This window comes from Colius striatus, chromosome 4 (assembly GCF_028858725.1).
Source record: "Colius striatus isolate bColStr4 chromosome 4, bColStr4.1.hap1, whole genome shotgun sequence".
Taxonomy (NCBI): domain Eukaryota; kingdom Metazoa; phylum Chordata; class Aves; order Coliiformes; family Coliidae; genus Colius; species Colius striatus.
This window is the reverse complement of record NC_084762.1, coordinates 16710408-16729645: the sequence shown is the minus strand read 5'-3', so window position 1 is coordinate 16729645 and position 19238 is coordinate 16710408. Positions and strand designations below refer to the sequence as shown.

General features: G+C 45.7%; 1 protein-coding gene across 1 annotated transcript in view; it reads right to left on the bottom strand.

The window, feature by feature from the left end:
* Positions 1-8513: 8513 nt before the first annotated feature.
* The window catches only part of PHLPP1 (PH domain and leucine rich repeat protein phosphatase 1), a 138664-nt gene continuing 127939 nt past the window's right edge, over positions 8514-19238 (bottom strand). The window contains exons 14-17 of the mRNA XM_061995437.1: positions 15962-16066; positions 14818-15012; positions 12500-12728; positions 8514-10562 (exon numbers count right to left, since the gene is read on the bottom strand). Coding sequence (XP_061851421.1) covers positions 9435-10562; positions 12500-12728; positions 14818-15012; positions 15962-16066 — 1657 coding nt within the window. The 3' untranslated portion in view covers positions 8514-9434. The remainder of the gene's footprint in view (positions 10563-12499; positions 12729-14817; positions 15013-15961; positions 16067-19238) is intronic.

The following is a 19238-nucleotide window of genomic DNA, read 5'->3' as shown; positions in this document are numbered from 1 at the left end:
GGACCTTTGGACCCATCCTCAGAAACACAATTTTCAAGTAAGCAGAAATAACAAGCTTTCTCCATTTTCTTAATGAGCTTAAGAAAACATTCCTGGAATAGGTTAAATTTTACCACAGTTTAAGTTTTTTTCCATTAGCTTTTCAGAAGGGTTTAAAGTGTATCTGATGTGGAGAAACAGCTAGGGACACAAGCTGGCTGTGCGAGAGCAGAAACTGAATTCAAGGCTTAGCGTTAAGAAAAGCTGGGATCTCACTTTACATGGGAAACTGCTTTAAAATTATTAGAGTATATACAGGGATTAGAGTACCAAAGAACAGCCTGAATGGAAAACGTTCTTTCATAATCCATGTATTTCAGTCCCAGTGCAGTTATCTTCATTAAAGTTACTCTTCTGGTAGTTTTCCACCATGACTTATATTCACCTTAAGTTAAGATGTAGATTTATAGCTGAAATAAAGCAACAGACCTTTGGTCTCTCAATTTAGATTTGCACAGCTTGGGTGTCCCCTTTCATTTTTCAAGACTCAGGCAAGTTACTGAATTTGAGGACTATGACTGGGTTGTTTATGACAGCTGAGACGTTCATCGTTACTCATCTCTTTCACGACATCCACCTCTAAGAAAAGGTGGTGCTCCGTGTAACGCAGCAGCTTAATGCCAGCACAGCATTAAGTGTCACAGATGGTCACCATCACCCGTCATAAATAAACCATGAGGCTGCTTGCAAGGCCCACGGGTTGTCAGGGCGTTGGATGTAATTGGTTTTGGCATGTGAGTGCAAAACGGGCAAGACACAGGATGCCCTTCTTTACTACAAGCAGGCCACAGATCTCCAGAGGTGCTGTTCACACACAGACCTGCACCTGCTACTGCACTTCGCAGAACTCTCAGGCTGTGTCGCAGAGCTCCAGCAAGGGAAACGTGTTACAGGTAATTAGATTTTCACAAAGACGTAGAACGGCTCGTGCACACAAGTAAAGGCCGTATGTTTTAAATAGGCTTGAGAAAGCTGTTATCATAGAATCATAGAATGGTAGGGGTTGGAAGGGACCTTTAGAGATCATCTAGTCCAACCCCCCTGCAGAAGCAGGGTCACCTAGATCCGGTCGCATAGGAACGTGTCCAGGTGGGTCTTGAAGACCTCCAAGGAAGGAGACTCCACAACCCCTGTGGGCAGTCTGTGCCAGGGCTCCATCACCTGAACAGTGAAATAGTTTTTTCTTATGTTTAAGTGGAACTTTTTGTGTTCCAGCTTCTTTCTATTACCCCTTGTCCTGTTGCTAGATACAACAGAAAAAAAGGGATGTCCCAACCTCCTGACACCCACCCTTTATATACTTGTAAATATTAATGAGATCCCTCCTCAGTCTTCTCCAGACCAAACAGTCCCAGTTCCTGCAGCCTCTCATAAGGAAGATGTTCCAATATATCACTTTAAATACAAGAGAAACTGTATAATGGAGGTGCTTATGCTTTAAAGGTATATGCAGACCTTGAAGTTTTGCTATCCCATACTGACTTCCAAGATAAATATGGATAATGTAAGTGTAGGAGGACAAAAGGTTCAGACTGCCCAGTCAGTCAGTGAAAACTGGAATTTCAGGCGCTGTGAAGTCCCTGTGCGTGGCACATATGTTGCTCACAGGCTTCCCACCATACCCAGATGTATAGATTTAAGCATAGAGCTTTGTTCTGTGGATAATTTGCACGCCCACACCACTTCCCACCCACACCACAGCGGCCTGGAACTGCAGCATCATCGACACACTTCAGAGACTTCCAAATAGTATTTTGGGGCAAGATTCTCAGCACAGAATCATGAAATTGTTTTGATTGGAAAAGACCTTTAAGATCATCGAGTCCAACCACTAATCTCATACTGCCAAGTCCATCACTAAACCATGTCCCCCAGCACCTCAGCTACATGGCTTTTAAATATCTCCAGGGATGGAGGCTCCTATCCACTCCCTGGGCAGCCTGCTCCATCGTCCCAGAATGATGGAAACCATGGGACATGGAGTGATGCAAAATTAATGAGTTGGAGGCTTTCAAAGGGGAGGTTAGCTAGCATTCCTGGTCACTGTGAGGGGGAAACAAACAGTATAAAGGGTTTTTCCCTTCCTTCAGGCTGTACACAACTCCCCAACAAGATGGCCCCTGAGCAACCTGAAGGAGATTCAGTTGTTTACATTGTTGTGGATCAACCCTGATGGTGAAGTTTAGGCAATGTATTGGTCCAAATGAATAAGGCATGTTCTGATCAAGACCGTGCTGCCTGTCTGCTATGACTACTTGAGAGCTTACCAAGATCATCATCTTACCTGGCAGCACTGGCGATTCTCTCCTGAGCAGCATCAGGCCTGGCTTCCCTGGCTCCCTCAGCCCCACACATCCCTGTTTATCGCTTCCAGGACTTGAGGAGGCTTCAGGGGAGCCTTTGCCTTGTGGAAGCAGCTGTCTGCTCTGTCGGTGTTGCTCCCTTGCAGGCCGTTTGTCCAGCTGAAGGAAGGCTTCTCCAGACCCCAGGCATTCCTGCACCGTTTCACACGGCGGCGATGCACATACACACCCCCTCCCAGATTCAAATCCTTTCACTGGCACCCTCCAAGGAGGAAGATGCAGCAGTTCTGGTCCTGTCCCGCGGTAACACGAGGGGGAGCCCTCGTAGTTCTCAATTAGCAGAGACCGCAGCAATACGCCTTTTTCTACCCCAAATACAGAGGCTCGGTTCCTGATCAGGAAAAAACCTCAGGAGGCCAGAAAGCCATTCCTTCTTCACAAGATCGTTTCTGCTTCAAACAAGTGGAAGCCAGAAGGTGACCAGGAGAGGGAAAGGTCACTTGCTAAGGATCCCGTCCCCACATGTCCCTGTTTCTGAAGAAGAGGCAGGGGGCAGGACAGCCTGCAAATCATCTCATTTCTCATTTCAAAGCACACCATTTCAACGCCAGAGAAGCTGCTTGTACCTGAGCCGATTCTAAACAGTCCTGTGGTCAAATTTTTCCCAACAGAAATGAGAGAATGGGGTCATGTCTTTACCCATCATTGGATGGCCCTACCATGTCACTATGCACTCTGTAATTCTAGTTCTATCTTCATGCTGAAAACAGAAGTACTGGCTGCAAGTGCTCCTGCTGCAAGATTTTAACATGTTTATTATTTTTTGTTACAAAATGCTGGCATTTCTCTCCTGAAGAGGAGTTACACCAAAAAAGCACTTTATTCACAAGTCACTGAGTCACGTACTTCTGCTACACCAGCCTGCCTTCATAGTTCCGCATACCAATTTCCCTTAAAGCGTTCAACAGCACACATTTAATTAGCAAAACAATTCCATCTGTTCTGTGAGTCAATACTGACAACTTTACTGTTAAAATACATGTATTTCTCTTGGTGCAGCTGTGCTTAATCTGTCAGGGGAGAAGAGCCTTCTGTACTCAGGGCATCGCTCCTAGTGCCCAGGCTGCCATTGCAGGGCTGCAGCCCAGCTGACACCAAGGGCTGCCCAAGGCCTCCACAGCCCTATCCTTGCCCACTGGGGCTCTTAAGTCACCTACACACCCTAAACACAGGCCACCAAAAGCACCTTCACAGAACCACTGGTAAAAGATCACTTTTTTGGTTGTTTGCCTAAGTTTTGAAAAGTGACACAGAAACAAAACTGGTGCCAAAGGCTGTGACAAAGCAGCAGAGCACTGGAATTGAGACCTTAAATGGGGGATAGAGCAGTAAGAACCACCTAAACCTCCTCCACCAGCAGGAACTACCTCCCAACCTTGGTACTGCTGACTTCCTCCTGCCCCCTGGACCTGAGATGCAAAAAAATAAGCTCTCTGGTTCTCTCATAGCAGAAAGCCTCAGGGGCTCATCTACTCCTGTGTCTCCATGACAAGGACCAGCCCAGGCCTGCCTGTCCCAGGTCTCTGCCCCCGTGCAGTTATCACACGGCATCCTCCTCACTGCCACAGTGCCTTTGTGCTCCCCACGAGCTCTGGCAGATTAAGTGCCTCCCTTCAGCTTACAATATTGAGAAAGTATGTCAGCAGATGAGATAGTGTCTGCCCCATTCAGACCCTGCCTCCGCCACAGCCCCAGAGGGCAAGCTCAGCTCATGGCAGGAGACACAAGCTAGGATGAGGTATCCAAGTCAACTGCAGGCGAATCCTGACTTGTCAGCCTCAGAAAGGATGGTCTAAAGGAAGAACTCAACAGGAATAGAAATATAAAGACTAGGGAAAAGTAGGGACTAATCATTTAAATCAGGGACTTGGAGCAAACCAGGAACTTCTTCCCCACTGGTGTCCTGGACAATCAGTATACTGATTCTGCCCTAGGGCTGCTGGTAATCCATGAGATATTTAGGGGGTTTCCATTCCCACCTTTTGACTGAAATGGATGTGAAGGGTTTTACTTGTCAGGTGCCGATGGATTTATCTTTCACCTTTCCATTCAAGCAGCAGCCTTGTTACACAGGGCATCTGAACACTTCCACTATCAGTACAGGGCACAGCGTACCCCTCGTCAAAATGCAAGCAATCGAGAGGAACAGGTTGGCTCATGCAACACTCCAGGAAATCCTCACTGCAAGCCATGCAAGCACACAGGTAAAAATTACACCGGTAACAAACAAATCAATTAACCCAACAACAGTGCAATAAGTTGGCCTTGAAGCAAGTCAACTGAATTAACAAAGCAGGTCAGTAAAGCGGGTTAACAGGAAAAAAGTAAACGTAGAGTCATTCCACAGATACCAAAATGTCCCACTTCCAGCTGAACCCTGAAGATATTTTTACCAACTTCTGGCCAGGCCACTTCCTCTGCAGTCAGAGGTCCAAGGGACTTGCTGAGAACTGCCCGGCTGAGTGCCATCTCCTCTTAGGAAAGCTCTGTGTCCAGGGAAGTCAGGATGACCAGGATGAAGTTACTGCTCTGTGTACTTCTTTGAATCCTACTTCTTTCATTTACTGATCAGTAAACTCTTCACTATGTTTTCCCAACCAAAAGACATCACCATGAGAGATGCAGAAATTCCCCCCAAAGGTGTGTGACACATGATTAACACCCACTGCCATGCACATGTGCTTCCAAAGTAGCAAAGTTATGCTGACAAATATGTACAATTTACTACAAAATGACGTGAGTTGTAAGCATGATGGCTAGTGATCAAGCTGATATGGCTGTCAAGAAACAGTCAGTCTTACCCTCTAAGACACAGGGTGCTCCAGCAGCAGCACATTCTTCAGTGGTTAGGAAGATAACCCGTGGAGGCGTGGCTGTCTCCCTCCCAGTGCAACAAGGCAGAGCAAGGCCATGCCCCACGGCCCTGGTTACTGACAGGAGACCGTCAGTGCCATGCACTGAGCGTGCCAGTCGAATGCCAGCAGGGTGTTCATGCACAGCAAAAGCCATTCTGTCAGAGCACTGCGTCAGGAAGCAGCAGCAAATCTCTCATGGCACAAAAAAGGCTCGCATGGACCAGCACGCAAACAACTCGGTTACTCCTCAGTACCACTTCGGAATCCCATTTAGAGTTATCTTCCAGGAAATAATGTGAATACTCTCACTCTCCTGTCCCCAGCTATCAGCCGCCTCCTGTGGATGCATTTCTGCCTGTCTCACATGTGGCTATCGGCAAGTTTTGAAGGACACAAAAGGTCTGATGACCAAGGAAATGCAGCTCTATGTTGAAAGTCTTCCTTTCTTTTTAGCCCCCAATATTTGCCCCGCTACAGCCACCAAGTTCTGCAAACAAATCCATTTCTCTGTTTTAGTCAGATAGCTCCTTGTATGTCAAGATTAGCTAAAATAATCATCAAATCCTGTAGAGTCACACACCTAGATGAAAGCAATGACTTCAGCCTCAGGCCTCACGAGAGAACAACACACTAACCCCTTTTTCTGAAAGAGGACAGTGATGAGTTGCAAAAACTGACTTGTTCTTCGAGTCCCAGTTTAAAGTCAGAACAAAATACCTTTTGCCATTGTTTAAAAAGAAATGCTAAATCTTCTGAAGATGCTCCCAGCCCTCCAACACGCTGATCTGGTTCAGCACATTATGGACAGCCCAGTAGAGGTATGAAGTCACCCCTACAAATGCATCAATCCTTTGCATTCTGACTCATCAAGACAGGCTACTACCACAAACGTCTTCTTCAGGCAGAACAGAAATCCAAATGTAGATGCTACAGAAGCCTTGGCTCCAGAATGCCAGCAGTGACTTCACAGAAAGTACAAGGTGAACAGGGCAGCTTTTGCTGGGCCACCAGTTTTGACCATCTGTGCTTCAAAGAGCATAAGGAGAGTATCATAAAATCATTAAGGTTGGAAAAGACCTTTAAGATAATCTAGTCCAACTACTCACCTCACACTGCCAAAGCCTGTCACAAAGTCATGTCCCTCAACACTTCAGCTACATGGCTTTTCAGTATCTCCAGGGAAGGGAACTCTACCACCTCCCTGGGCAGCCTGTGCCAGTGTCTTACAACCCTCTCAGGGAAGAAGTTCTTCCTTATCCACAGTCTAAACCTCTCCTGGTGCAAGCTGAGGTCACTTCCTCTTGCTCCATCATTCATTACTTGGGAGAAGAGACCAACTCTCACCTTGCTAGAACCTCCTTTCAGCTAGTTGTAGAGTTGGGAGAGTGATCATGTCTCCCCTGAGCCTCCTCTCCTCCAGGCTGCACACCTCCACTTCCCTCAGCTGCTCCTCATAAGACCTCTTCTCTAGACCCTTCACCAGCTTCATTGCATATGTCTTGACACACTCCAGATCCTCAGTGTTCTTCTTGCAGTGAGGGGCCCAAAAGTGAACACAGTGGCCTCACCAGCACCAAACCAAATACAGGGGCATAAACACTTCACTGATCCTCCTTAGTCTATTTCTGATACAAGCCAGGATGCCCTTGGCCTTCTTGGCCACGCTGCTGGCTTGTGTTCAGTCAGCTGATTAACACTTCCAGATCCTTTTCCACCAGACAGCTTTCCAGCCCTTCTGCCCCCAGCCTACAGTGTTGCCTGGGGTTGTTGAGAAACTGCATGTTGCCTGTAAGCTGCTAATGCCACAGGCCTGGCAACTTCTTGAGAGTCTGTCCGAGTGAAGGGAAAGAAAAGCCCTTATGAAGCATACGCACATCTATTCCTATTCACACAGACAAGGGCATAGCAGGGAGTGTCAGTTCTCAGTGCTGGGACAAAGTTTAGCTCACATGAAATGGTTCCCCTTCCACTCGCACTCTGCTCCTCTGGAGTCGCCCAAGTACCAGAGGCACATTGTCATGAATAGACACTGGCAGCAAGATTACTCCTCCACTAGCAGTGCTGCGTGGAAGAGAACTGCCCTTCCACCTCCCTTTTTTAAGGTACAAAGAATTTTCCAGCTTGCTCAGGAAACCTTAAACTTGTAATCATGGCCTAAGGCCACGCTAGTGTCCTTGCTAGTTATCACCTTCAGCCTCAAGCTACATCAGAAGAAAAATAAGATAACACTTTCCAAGGGCACCAAGTGAATTATTCAGCAAAATTAGAAACATACAAACCTTTTACCAAAGAACACCCAAGAGTTACTAGCCAATAAACCATCCACTTATGGAGTTTTTGTTTATATGCATTATTTAATGAGTTTTCTTTAAGAGATATTTTGAAGCTCAAATCACAATCAAGTACAATCTTCTAGGTCTACAGTAGGTAGTACTATAAACATTTACCAAACTAGGTATTTTCACGTGTGCTCCTCTGCCGGTACTGTTACGTAAGGAAAAGGAACTCAAACTGTCCTGTTACCAGCAGTCCTGTCCTACCTTGTCTCTTTTACCCTACAACAGCTTAAGGACAACAACAGCCTGTTAGCACAGTCCTCTCCCAACTGTCAAGCAGGAATAAGACACTGCCATGATCACACACTAATTCAGCTTTGTAAAGAGCAACGAGCAACACAGAACAGTTGGTTGGAGGCAACGGTGATAAAGGGTCGCTGCCCCTTTCCCAGGGGATCACAAAAAAGTGCCCTTTGGCTCCTCAAGTCCAACTGCCATTGAACTCGTGTTCATTCAAAACATTTGAGCAAATCTGAGTTTAGGCAGGTGGTGCCGAGTTCACTTTTCCACCTTCTACTTTCCCTCTTCTCCCCATATCGCGTTTTCCTCCTCCCTTTTCTCAGCCAGCAATATCCCTTCATCGTTTCTATCTTCAGTTACTCTGTCCTGGTGAGACAGAGCCAGAGCAACGCTCCTCTTCAGTCTCCTGGCGCTGTCAATACTGTGGCAAAGGGCAAATCAATAGCACTGAATTCATACCCAGAGGAGAAAAAGAAACAACTCAGAGAGTTGTTTCATCTCTTTTAAAGGCCATTTTGCATGCCCTTTGAATTCTAAAAGTACACATGAGTTTCTGCCCTTAGTGTAAAAATGTGACGGAGCTGAAAAAGCTCTCAACACGTTGGTTTGAAGTGAGCAGCACACTGAGGAACCCCAGCAAGCTCCTGAGGCTCAGCTAAGTCAGACATAAAAGCAGACATCAGGTGTAAATTTCATATTTATTATAACAAAAATTATGACATGTTCATTTGTGCATTCGGCTTTAATATAACTCTTGGTATGTAAATGTTCTACAGCAAATGAGCTCTATACAATCATGCTGGTTGTGGCAGCAGTAAGGAACACAAACAAAACGTGTCTGTAAAAGGAAGGAAAGAAAGAGACCAGAGGAAAAAGTGGGTTTCTTTAAATGGTCTACACCGTCTCAGCTCTAGCTAACTTGTACACAGCCACACAGTCCGTTATGCTCAATGACCATGGCCCAAAGAAAGTCAGTTTTTCGGGTTGTGTCCTTAGTGCCAAGGCTACAAAACATGTAAGCGTCACTATACAACACTGAGCTATTTACAGGAATTTCCCAATCAACTGTTCTCTCAGAGAAAATTAGTGAATCTCAGTGACTTAAGTCACCTGAAAGAGTAAAGCAACTCCTAGGAGTTAGTCTCCATATTCTACAAATGTCTATCATTTTCAAGACCAAAAAAAGCCTTTTCTCTCAAAGAAATACAGTATTACAATATTACTTAAATCATTTAGCACTGGCTACTGCCCTGCTTTCCAAACAAAACAAACAAGCCATTTTAAAAAATATTACATCATCATCTGTTTCTCAGCAATATATTAAACCTTTTTATTATTTTGTTTGTTTGTTTTTTACACTTGATATGTTAAGGGAAGGTTAACTATTGGAAACTTTACCGGTCAAGCGTCTCTAGAAGAAAGTCGATGAATATTAAACCTAACGAACCGAAAAGCTGCAGTTATCTGTAGTGGCAGGATAAGGAAAAGGAAGAATATAAAGGAAAAGGATAAGGAAAACCCTGCTGTAATGCGAGCCCACTGGGTCCTGCACTCAAGTCTCCTTGTTTGTTAGTTTATTTCTGCACGGTAAATAGAGTGGGTCATAGTGGTGTATCGTAATAGTCTGCCAGGTGGTCCATCGGGTACTGCCTCTGCTGCTGTTGCTGCTGCTGCTGTTGCTGCTGTTCCTGGTGCTGCTTCATAATCTCTTTCACTTCTTCTTCAAGCTCGGGTGGGATGATGAACTGGTCGTCGGGGTCGGGCTGTGCCGGAGCAGCGAAGTAACCCCCTGTTTTTCTGAGCGGCGCGTCCGTCGCCACTTCGATTAGGTTGTGGCTCCTCTCTTGCGGTGCCACGGAGCCGTTGCAGCGCCGGCGCCCGATGGTGCCCGCGGCGGCACACTCCGCTCTCCTGGGCAGGCCGGGCTCGTCTTCGTTGGCACTGATGACGATACCTTCATCGCTGGCTTCCGTCGGCACCTGGAGGAGCTGCTTCTCCTTGGCGCGGCTGCAGTGGATGTCCACTTCCACCTCCACGCGGCTGCCGTTGCTGAACACCCCCTCGATCGGCTCCTCGTCGTCGCTGTCGAGGCCGTTGTCGGAGAAGGCGCTGGAGAAGGTGGCGCTGGAGAGCTGCCGCTGGAAGGAGTTGGTGAGGCAGACGGGGTGCAGCATGCAGCGCTGCTCCCCCGGGTAGGCCGGGCTGTTCTCATTCATGGCACCCTGGGGAGGCTCGTCAGAGGCGGTGGAGCCCACCTCGCTGCTCATCTCGGAGGTGGAGATCTCACTGCTGATCTCCGAGGCCATGCCGCTGCTCGAGGACGGCATCCCCAGCGCGTCGGCGGGCCTGTCCTTGATGACCACGTTGACGGACTGGGGGAAGATGCCTGGGCTGGGGGGCGGCACCCCGTTCAGCTCGCAGCAGCAGAAGCTGTCCTCCGTCACGTTGAGCTGAACTACAACGGCGCTGATGCTGTCGTTGCAGCCGTAACTCTGGGCCAAAGTGCAAAGCTTCTTGGCGGCCGCCAGCGCGTCAGGCACGTTTCTGACCGCCTCCACCGCTTCATCCATCGAGAGGCTGTCCCACAGCCCCTTGCTCCCCAGGATGAAGAACTCATCCTGCGGCGTTAAGGTGATGGACTGGACGTGAGGACGTGGCACGACGCTCGGGTGAAGGAAGGTGTACCCCAAGATTCTCGTTGAATCCGTCACACCGTTCACTTTGCCATCCTGAAATTAGAAAGGACAGGAAATTGGAAACAAAGCAGACGAAGAGACATGGCACCTGCGTCTCCTGGCAATTCACTGATGGCTGCTGCTTTTGCAGCGCAATGCTGCCCCAGTGCCGCCAACACCAGCAGAGAAGACGATGGAAAAGCCAAGTGAGCTGCAAGGAGGGGACAGAGCCGGGATCAGAGCACAGTAATGGCTGGCCCGCAATCCTGCACTACGCCTCCGACGCCCTGCTGATTTGTCATCAGCATCACCTATGCACACCCCAACAAAGCACAAGTCTGCAACAAAGAGCCAGCTATTCCGCTCCTGCAGCTGTGAGAGCCGACTGGACTAATGTTTTAGCAGTGAGTCAGACTTATCCCTCCTCCACCCACGGTATCTGGCTTTATAAAGGGTAAAGCCACACACACACAGCTCCATTTGATATAGGGGCAGGTCATTCAGTTACAGCCCCTGTCTTGCAGCTGTACAGTTGTGAGTTTCACCTTGGCTCATCACTCGAGACAAAAGCTCATTTAAAAAACAACCAAAATTTAAAAAAAGACTTGAAATGGAACACACAAGTCAAACAGAGCAGAGAGCAGGTCTGCATTTCTCAGTCAGCTGAGTTGTAGTGAAATGTTTTACATGCCCCAATTACTTGCTACGTTTCCACTTAAATATGACATTTCCAAAGGGAAGGGGAGTAATATCTGAACGGAAAACGTTGGTAAAAACGGACGTATCTGAGAAGTAAATCCCATGCACGTCAAATCCCAGGATCCTGTCCTGGTTAGAATCCAAGCTGCCAGAATAGGCAGAGCAAGTGTCTGGAACAGAAAGTCTGGCTATCTGCCAGCCTGCTGGGGATAGCTGCACCCTGCTAATTGCCTTCTCGAGAATAACAGCAAAGGTGAGGATTTACACTCATTCAGTCCAGCTGATGACTGCAGTGGTTATTGTAAAGCAGATAACCACAGAAAAAATGAACCAAGACTTTTAAAAGCTTCCCCTTTAAAACCACTCAGAATTAAAGAAAAAACAAAACCCTGTTGTCTTGTTAAGTTTCCCATTAAGGGGCTGACAGCAGTGGTAAGCCATCAACGTGCATGAAATCAGTGAGTCATCTTAAGATTCAGAGAAGAAATCTCCCTTTTCCTCTCCAGAGCAACCCAAGGAGCATGCCTCGGCGATGCAGGCTACACTGGAGTGATTCCCTTCCAGTCTGTCACCTTTGGGATCTTACCCTTACCTGGGCATGTGAGGCATTTTAACACACACACCCCACACACACCCCTCCCTTCCCTCCTTCACAGGCACACAGTACTGAGTTTTCTGCCCTTTCCTCCACCATTAGGAGGGCTCAGTATTTCTCTGTTCCTAGGTGCATATCACACAAGGCAAAGCAAAACTGACAGCTGTGGCTTCAAGCTCGTATGAAGAGAACAAATAGTTTTCTCCTCTCTCATGGTTCAACTGAGCACAGGATGGGTTTTCCTTTTGGACAAAGGGCAGCTCTGGGAACACAGGTGCTCAGAGAGCACAGTCAGCCTGCCAGGAGCAAGGAGCCTCTAAAGGGAAGGATAGCACTAATCCCCAGTGCTTTGCCCTCTCATCCTTTTTCATTGGAGAGGCTCCTCACAACAGCTCCAACAGCAGAGATTCCTCTCTCTCTTGGGAGGAGGGTGGCTGCTTTCCTGTTTCAATGCAAGATGCTCACAGCTGCTCACTCTCTGAAGCTGACCAAAACCCAGCATGGCAAGAGATGCAAAAGCAACTTGATTGTATGATAACAGATGAATCACCTTGAAAGGAAAAGCATAACTCTGGAACCCACACCATTAACACCTCCTCTTAGAGGTCACCATTATCAACGAACAATCTCACACACTTCAGTGAAAATACTCTCCAAGGAAGCTTCAAGTTGCAACAATCCCTAGCTGTTCTCTGACCTCTGTGATAATGGCCTTATGCTGCTTAATCCTCTTCAGCTCTTCTTCACAACTCATCACATAACACCTGGATAAAGGCAGAGGTTTCCCATTCCGGCAGAGAACGGTTTGGCACTTCCCCACGTTTGCAGAGGTTAATGTGAAGCATCCACTGGGGTCCATGGGATCATGTTTTATATGGCAAAGGACAGCAGAGCCTCCGAGTTTCTGTCCAGCTGTTCCAAGTTTCCTGGAATTTAAACAACACAAGGATTGTTCTTTAATTGGAAAAGAAGTGTTACAGATATGATGGAGAAGCAGTCGCTGTTCTGCAACTGCAGGGCATTGACTGTGTTGGATCCTGGGTCACAAACAGAAATCTGAAGACTGTGACACCACAGCAGCATTGCAGAGAAATCATGTGCAACTCGAGCAGTGTGTCATTTACACATGCAGACACTCAAATCTGCTCCATTTCAGAACAACAACAACAAGAAAAGACTTTGTACTTGCAAGAGCTGCACAATCGTGCCTCTCCTGTCTCACGTCTTAAAGGCACTTCTATTAAAGGTCAGATCAAAGGAAATGGAGGGTCAAAAAACGTACTGAGGACTACTAAATGAGTACAGACAGAACTTAAAAAGGAGGTTCAGATTATCTAGCTCACTCTTTGGCTTCTGAAGCAACAGATTTTATTACAAAAAAATAACTGTAACTGTAAAAAACCATAAATCTATTTTTGAGCAAAAAAGGGAGGCAGAGATCCAATGCTGCATGATGTCTTCAGAATAATGCTCCTCAAGTATCAAATGATGACCAAAAAAGCACAGTGGCTGTTAACTCCGCTGTAAGAAGGCATATCTTTTATCTTTTCCATTACTAACCTGTTAAACAGCTTCTTAGAAACATTTAAGACTCAGGTTTTAGCAGGTTTTGCAGTGCAAAAAAAGATTAAAACTGAAGTTTCCAGAATTCTGTCATTAGAATGTAAATTCAGTTCAATACTGGACTGTGAAAAACCATCTATCCCTACTAGTGTCTTGGTTTATCATGGCCTTCTCCTATAGTAATTAGGAGTCAGAGTAACTAGAAAGCTAATTACAGAGGTGACTACAATTTAGATTAAGGCTATGTAAAAATACACTTCAGGAGTATTGCACATCATCTGTAACCATCCTCAAGGAATGGTTAAATGCGACAGGAATGAATACTATTTCTGGTTCTCCAAAGAAGTGGTTAGCTTATTTTTACTTGAGACAAAAAAAAACCCCAACAGAGCAGCTTTTTGTAGGAAAGCCACATTCCTGTGAAAGTGCATTAGTAGTAAACAAAAACCACTTAATAAGTACTTTCAATACTTTAACTTGTTATTACTTTTGATTACTTTAAGTATATGGCAACCACCTTCTGAGCTACGGGTCTGAGGCACTGTTAGAAGCACTTATGGGAAGGCAGCATTTTCTCTCTGGCGTTTGTAAGGTTTGGTACCACCCCACCACTTCCTTGTCTTCCCCAATACCAGAACATCAGTACTTTTCCTTTCCAAAGGTGCAGCAATTGAATGATAAGCAATGCTACTTTGAACTTCCTCAGTCTCTCAGCTTGCTTATTTGTTTTCTCCTTTGTTTCCCTGATCTCTTTGTTCTCTTTTGTTTAGTCCCCTTGTGCTCCTCCTTCCCTCAGCGTCTCCCCAGGCACAATTTCTTCTTCTGTTGAGAACAGTACACACACAGCTTTCCAAACCAATACAGCTACTATTACACTCTCAGCTATTGTATCACGATCTCTTTGGATGGATCCTGCTCAAATGATATTCTAAGGCAAAAAGGATGACAGAAAATAGACATTTCTAAAGAGGAGTCAGACTACATGTTTAAAATATTTGCGTAGCCTTAAATAACCTGAATCAGTAGAGAGAAATAGAAAGGATCAGCCCAGGCTTCAAAGCCAGCAGCTGTAAGGAAGTTTAAAAGATCATCAAGAGAACTGTACCACTGACATGGTTATGGCCAGTTGTGAGGTAAGACTTAAAGAAGATACCAGAAAAGAGTAAATGTCCACCCATCACCTTCACTATTTAGCATTTAGTAACTTTGCATGTGGTTTGGGGTTTTTGAGTGGTGATATGTTGAGGTTTTTCTCCCCATGCCTGAAAGGAACAGAGAGCGATATTCACAAAACAAGCAATAAAAGAAAGCACAGCAGACAGCTACCGAAGCTCTTCTTCCTCTCCATCTCACAATTTTCTGAGGCACAAGAGCAGCATGTGTCTGACCTGGAAGCACACAAACTGCCCAGTGAGCATACACAAGGGAAAAAACAAACGATCCAAGACTCACCTCTGCATAACAATGAAAGTGTTGATCATGTATTCCTCCTCGTTTTTGGTTTTCTGCAGCTCTTCAGCTAAGATGTCGCTCATGGTGCACTGCAGCAGATACGGCACTTCCACATTGCGGTCACCATCAAACACACCATAAAGTGCCTCCCGGTTGTCACAGAAGTTATTGGCTGAAAGTGCTGCCACACACAGCCTAGTAAAAAAAACATAAGCAGGAGAACATTGAGGTCGTTACTCAAGACTAGTTTCTCATCCTGTCATCCTGACCAGAGGGATGCAGGCTGGTCTGAGAGCTAGTTTTAACCACCTCAGTTCACAAGAATTTCTGGACTCTTTTCTGAGCTGTGGAGGAGACTTTGGACCATCAATGGTGCCAAGATGTGGAGAGAACTATACTGAAACTTCAAGCTAAGCCCCAAGGATTCCTTCCTCATTTTCAGCATATGAACAAGTACAATTTCTACATACAAACTTGTAGAAATAGGGGGGAAAGTGTCTCTGAAACAACATCAGTTTAAACTGCACTTGCTCCTCCAAAAGCCGTCCTTATTATTTAACATGCTTATGTCCAAGCTGTGCCTTAAATCAGCTAATAGTAAGTAAAGGCTTGCTGGCACTTGCTACAGAAACCTGGGTAGCAGAAGGTTTCTAAAAAGGTATTTAAGGAACAAAGAAAGATTCATCACATTGCCAGCACCAGAGACTAGCAGACTCTTGGTACATTGTTTGTCAAGTGCTGCCTTAGTCAGAGTAGCTCCTCGTACTATGAATATTCAAAGTTTTGGTCATTCTGCCTCTTCCTTTGGCATCTCTGATTTGCTTGGTAAACATCCTTTGGTTGAAGATAAAGAAGCTTTGCAAAGACACAAATGCTTTTAAACACTCAGATCTTTTGCAAGTACTGGAGCATAGACAAAATGCGCCTGTTACATTTGCATCTTAGCAACTCTCCTAACAAAGCCCAAAGCTGGGGCTGGAGAGCCAGGCTGGGGCCCACTAGCCAAACACAAAGTCATGGCGTGGCCTCTGCCTCTGTAAGGCCCAAAACATCCCCTCAAAACTCCCACTGAAGAAAATGGGTCCCTTTGTGTCAGGCTCTGGTGCTGGGATGCTCGTGTCCCGCCACCAGCGCCAGGCCGTACTTGTTCTTGACGCCTGAGGCCTCGGTGTAGCCGTGGCTCCACACCGCCGGTGCACCCGCCGCGTCGCCGCCCGACGCCTGGTCGATCTTGAAGCAACGGATATTGCTGCAAGCAGAAAGGAAAATGGCAAAGATGCAACAGATGGAAGTGCTGACACTATCCAGCAACTTCAAATGTAAAGATAAAACACTTTTTCGCTCCCCCTAGCTCTTAGCAATAGATTTAACAGAAGCAAACAAAGCGGGACATCCGAAAGGGGTCACTTTTATGTGCCTGTATACAGAGAACAAAAGAAGCGGTAAGTAAGTGTGCCTCTGTGAGGGTGTCAGCTGCACTGCTTCGCTTAGCTGGCTTTTCTTTCCCTACAGTCACCCCTGAGCTATTTGTTTCAAACCTGGCCCGGTAGGAATACAAGGCAAATTTATCTCTAGCTTGATGAAAGCTGGTACAGGGGAGTGATTTTTTTTACTTGGCCTCTCTCCCCCACCCATTTTAATGAGTCTCTGCCCCTTTCCATTGTATTCAAACAAAATCTGTTATGATCCACACCATCCCCCAAGAAAGAAACACGAAAAAAGAAAACCAAAAATTAGAAGCAGTAATGTGTAGCAACAGCCTTCCACGAAAAGGCCCCCAGATTAGAAATTCACTCCGTGCTGGTCCTGCGGCAACCTGCAAGAGCCAGCCTGCAGTCCCAACAGCGAGCACGGCAGTTCTGCCTTCCCCAGTGCTGCAGTCCAATTTTTCCTCAGGCCCTTGATCCTCTACCCTCCAATTTACTGCCAACATAGCCTTTAGCCTGAATTTCAAATATCTCATGCAGAGTAATAAAGACTTTAAAAGGGCCCATCCCTCTCTGTTTATACCCTTCTCTTCAGAGCCCTGCTTTGCTGGGGAGAGATGACCTCGCCCCTGCTCCCTACTGCTCTCTTCCAAAGGCAGGGAAAGCGAGTTCCCCACACGCTGCAGACACTTCAAAGGCACCCGAACCTTTCATGAACAAAATGAGTCATGAAAGGACACAAGCAGAAAGGTCTAACTGTTCACTCTGAGCATTCATTTTCCTCCATCCAAACCCCCATCTGACCTGAACACACGGAAAAGTCTTTTCGGCATTGCACAGCCTTCCTCAAATAACCTGAAGTACTGTCACATCCACTTTCATTTCTTTTTACGCTGACAGTCAGGATGTACATGGTCGAGGGTAGATTAAAAGCAAACAAGCTACATGAATCATATTAGAATCATTGGTATTTAAAGCCCTTAGTTTTGCAGCCCTCTGTGTGGCAAACAAGAGGCAAACATCTTGCCAGGAGAATTAGAAAAGATTATCTGACTCCAAATCAAACTGAATTCTGTCTGCACCTGCAGAACACTACACACACAAGCAAACAGTTTCTTTGCAGACTTCTCATGCAAGGCACTTCCCCTCCAGGGCAGAGGAACTTGGATCACAAAAGTTTTTCTGTTTGTTTCTCTCTTAACTGGGTTGACTGAACCCTGGTCCCTGGGCAGGTCAAGGATCCAGAGCTGTCTCAAGGCTTCCCAGCAGTGGTGCAAAAAGCTTTCCTTTCAGTTTCCTCAGTGGCACCACTGCAAATAAGACCATGTGACTAGAAAGGAGCAATATCCAGCAGCACATCCTACTGCAGGGAACATGGAGTAAAGGCTTCTGGACAGCATGGCTTATTTTCCACCCCAATTTAAAATGACTCCTACAACTGAATGAGATGCTCTTTCCTAAAAACCTACATAGCACCATCTTTTTCTTCAAAAATATTTCATTGTAATCACTACTGAGGATTCTTACACCCAATAAATCTCTTGGCAACATCCTCCCAAGCATACAATCCTCCTTTAAGATCACCATACATATTAAAAAAAGCAAGCATGCATGACAGAACTCTTCTTCTCACCAGCACTGAGAATACATATTAACCTACTACCTGCTTGAATCCTGCCAGGGCACAGATGGAGAGCTGCCTTTTGCATGCAGAAGAAAGATATAAAAAGTACCAAGTGCACAAGTATTTTTGTGCCTGCCACAAAGTGAAAGGAGCACTTTCTCCCTCACAGTCAATTATAGCAGTATATCACAGAAGACAGTACAGCAATCCAGAAACCAAGCAGCCCCTCAGGAGGCCTGAAACACCCAACTGTGGCTAATGAACAGTAAGGAAGAGAACAGATCAGAGGTCTTAAGAATAATTTATTAAAAAATACAAACAGCCAAACAAAACACACACATAAGGGAGAAAAAAAGGTTTCTGTGGATTAAAGACAATGCATATGTCAGTGAAAATATGGCATGTAACTGGGCCACACTACTCTTCTACTCAGGACTCATACATGTACAATGCTGCTATAGGGCATGATACCTGAACATTCAAGTGGCAAGAGACTGGCTTGCCCATCTTGTCTGCTGGGTTATACACATGAAAAGCTAATCTTTCACTCAAAATTTCAACAGAATTCAATTAGCTTTCTAATATTTATTTTTCTTTCACCATGAGCCAGAGCCACATGACACACTGGCTCTTCAGGAGGGTTTCCTATATGCAATAAAACAGCTCTTAAGAGAGAACACTCCTTTTTTCACTGTCTGCTGCAGAACATGAACTCTGATTTTCATCTGTGAAAACTCATCAGTATTCAAGTTCCCTTTTAAATTTGATAAAATCTGCTGATTCAAGCTGAAAGCAAACTCACACTGTCAGTTTTCCTTCCTCCAGTTGAGGTCTACTACTCCAGCACCTGATCTTAACCATTTAAAAGCAAACAACACGAAGCAATTGGTCCAAGTCTTAAAAAGTAAATCAGCCCTTCCTGAAATCCTTCAATATTTAAAGATGAAAGAGACTTAAAGAAAGTAGGAGCTGGTGCAGTTCTTTTCAGGATATAAGGAAAGCTCAAGGCAGTAGCACTGTCCACAGATGATCTGGTTTAGCGCAACAGCTTCCCAAACTAGCACAGAAGAGGCATAAGGCATATGGCAAGTTTCAGTTATGGGTAACAAGTCTCTGGGAAGGAATCAGATAGGAAGGAAACAAGAGGGTCCCAAAGCAACTTTGCTGTAAGCACAGTGGGAGAGGTTTCAGAGTCTCAGGAGACGTTTAAAAATATGAGATTTGGATTTTTTTTCTAGGACAAAAGCAGAGAGGTATGAAGGGTAACAAGAAACTGAATGCAAAGAGGCAAAAAGCAGTGCAACAGTGAAGACAGATCCAAGCAGGTGAATGAGAGTAAAAAATTAATCCAGTAAGCAGCCACTGGCATC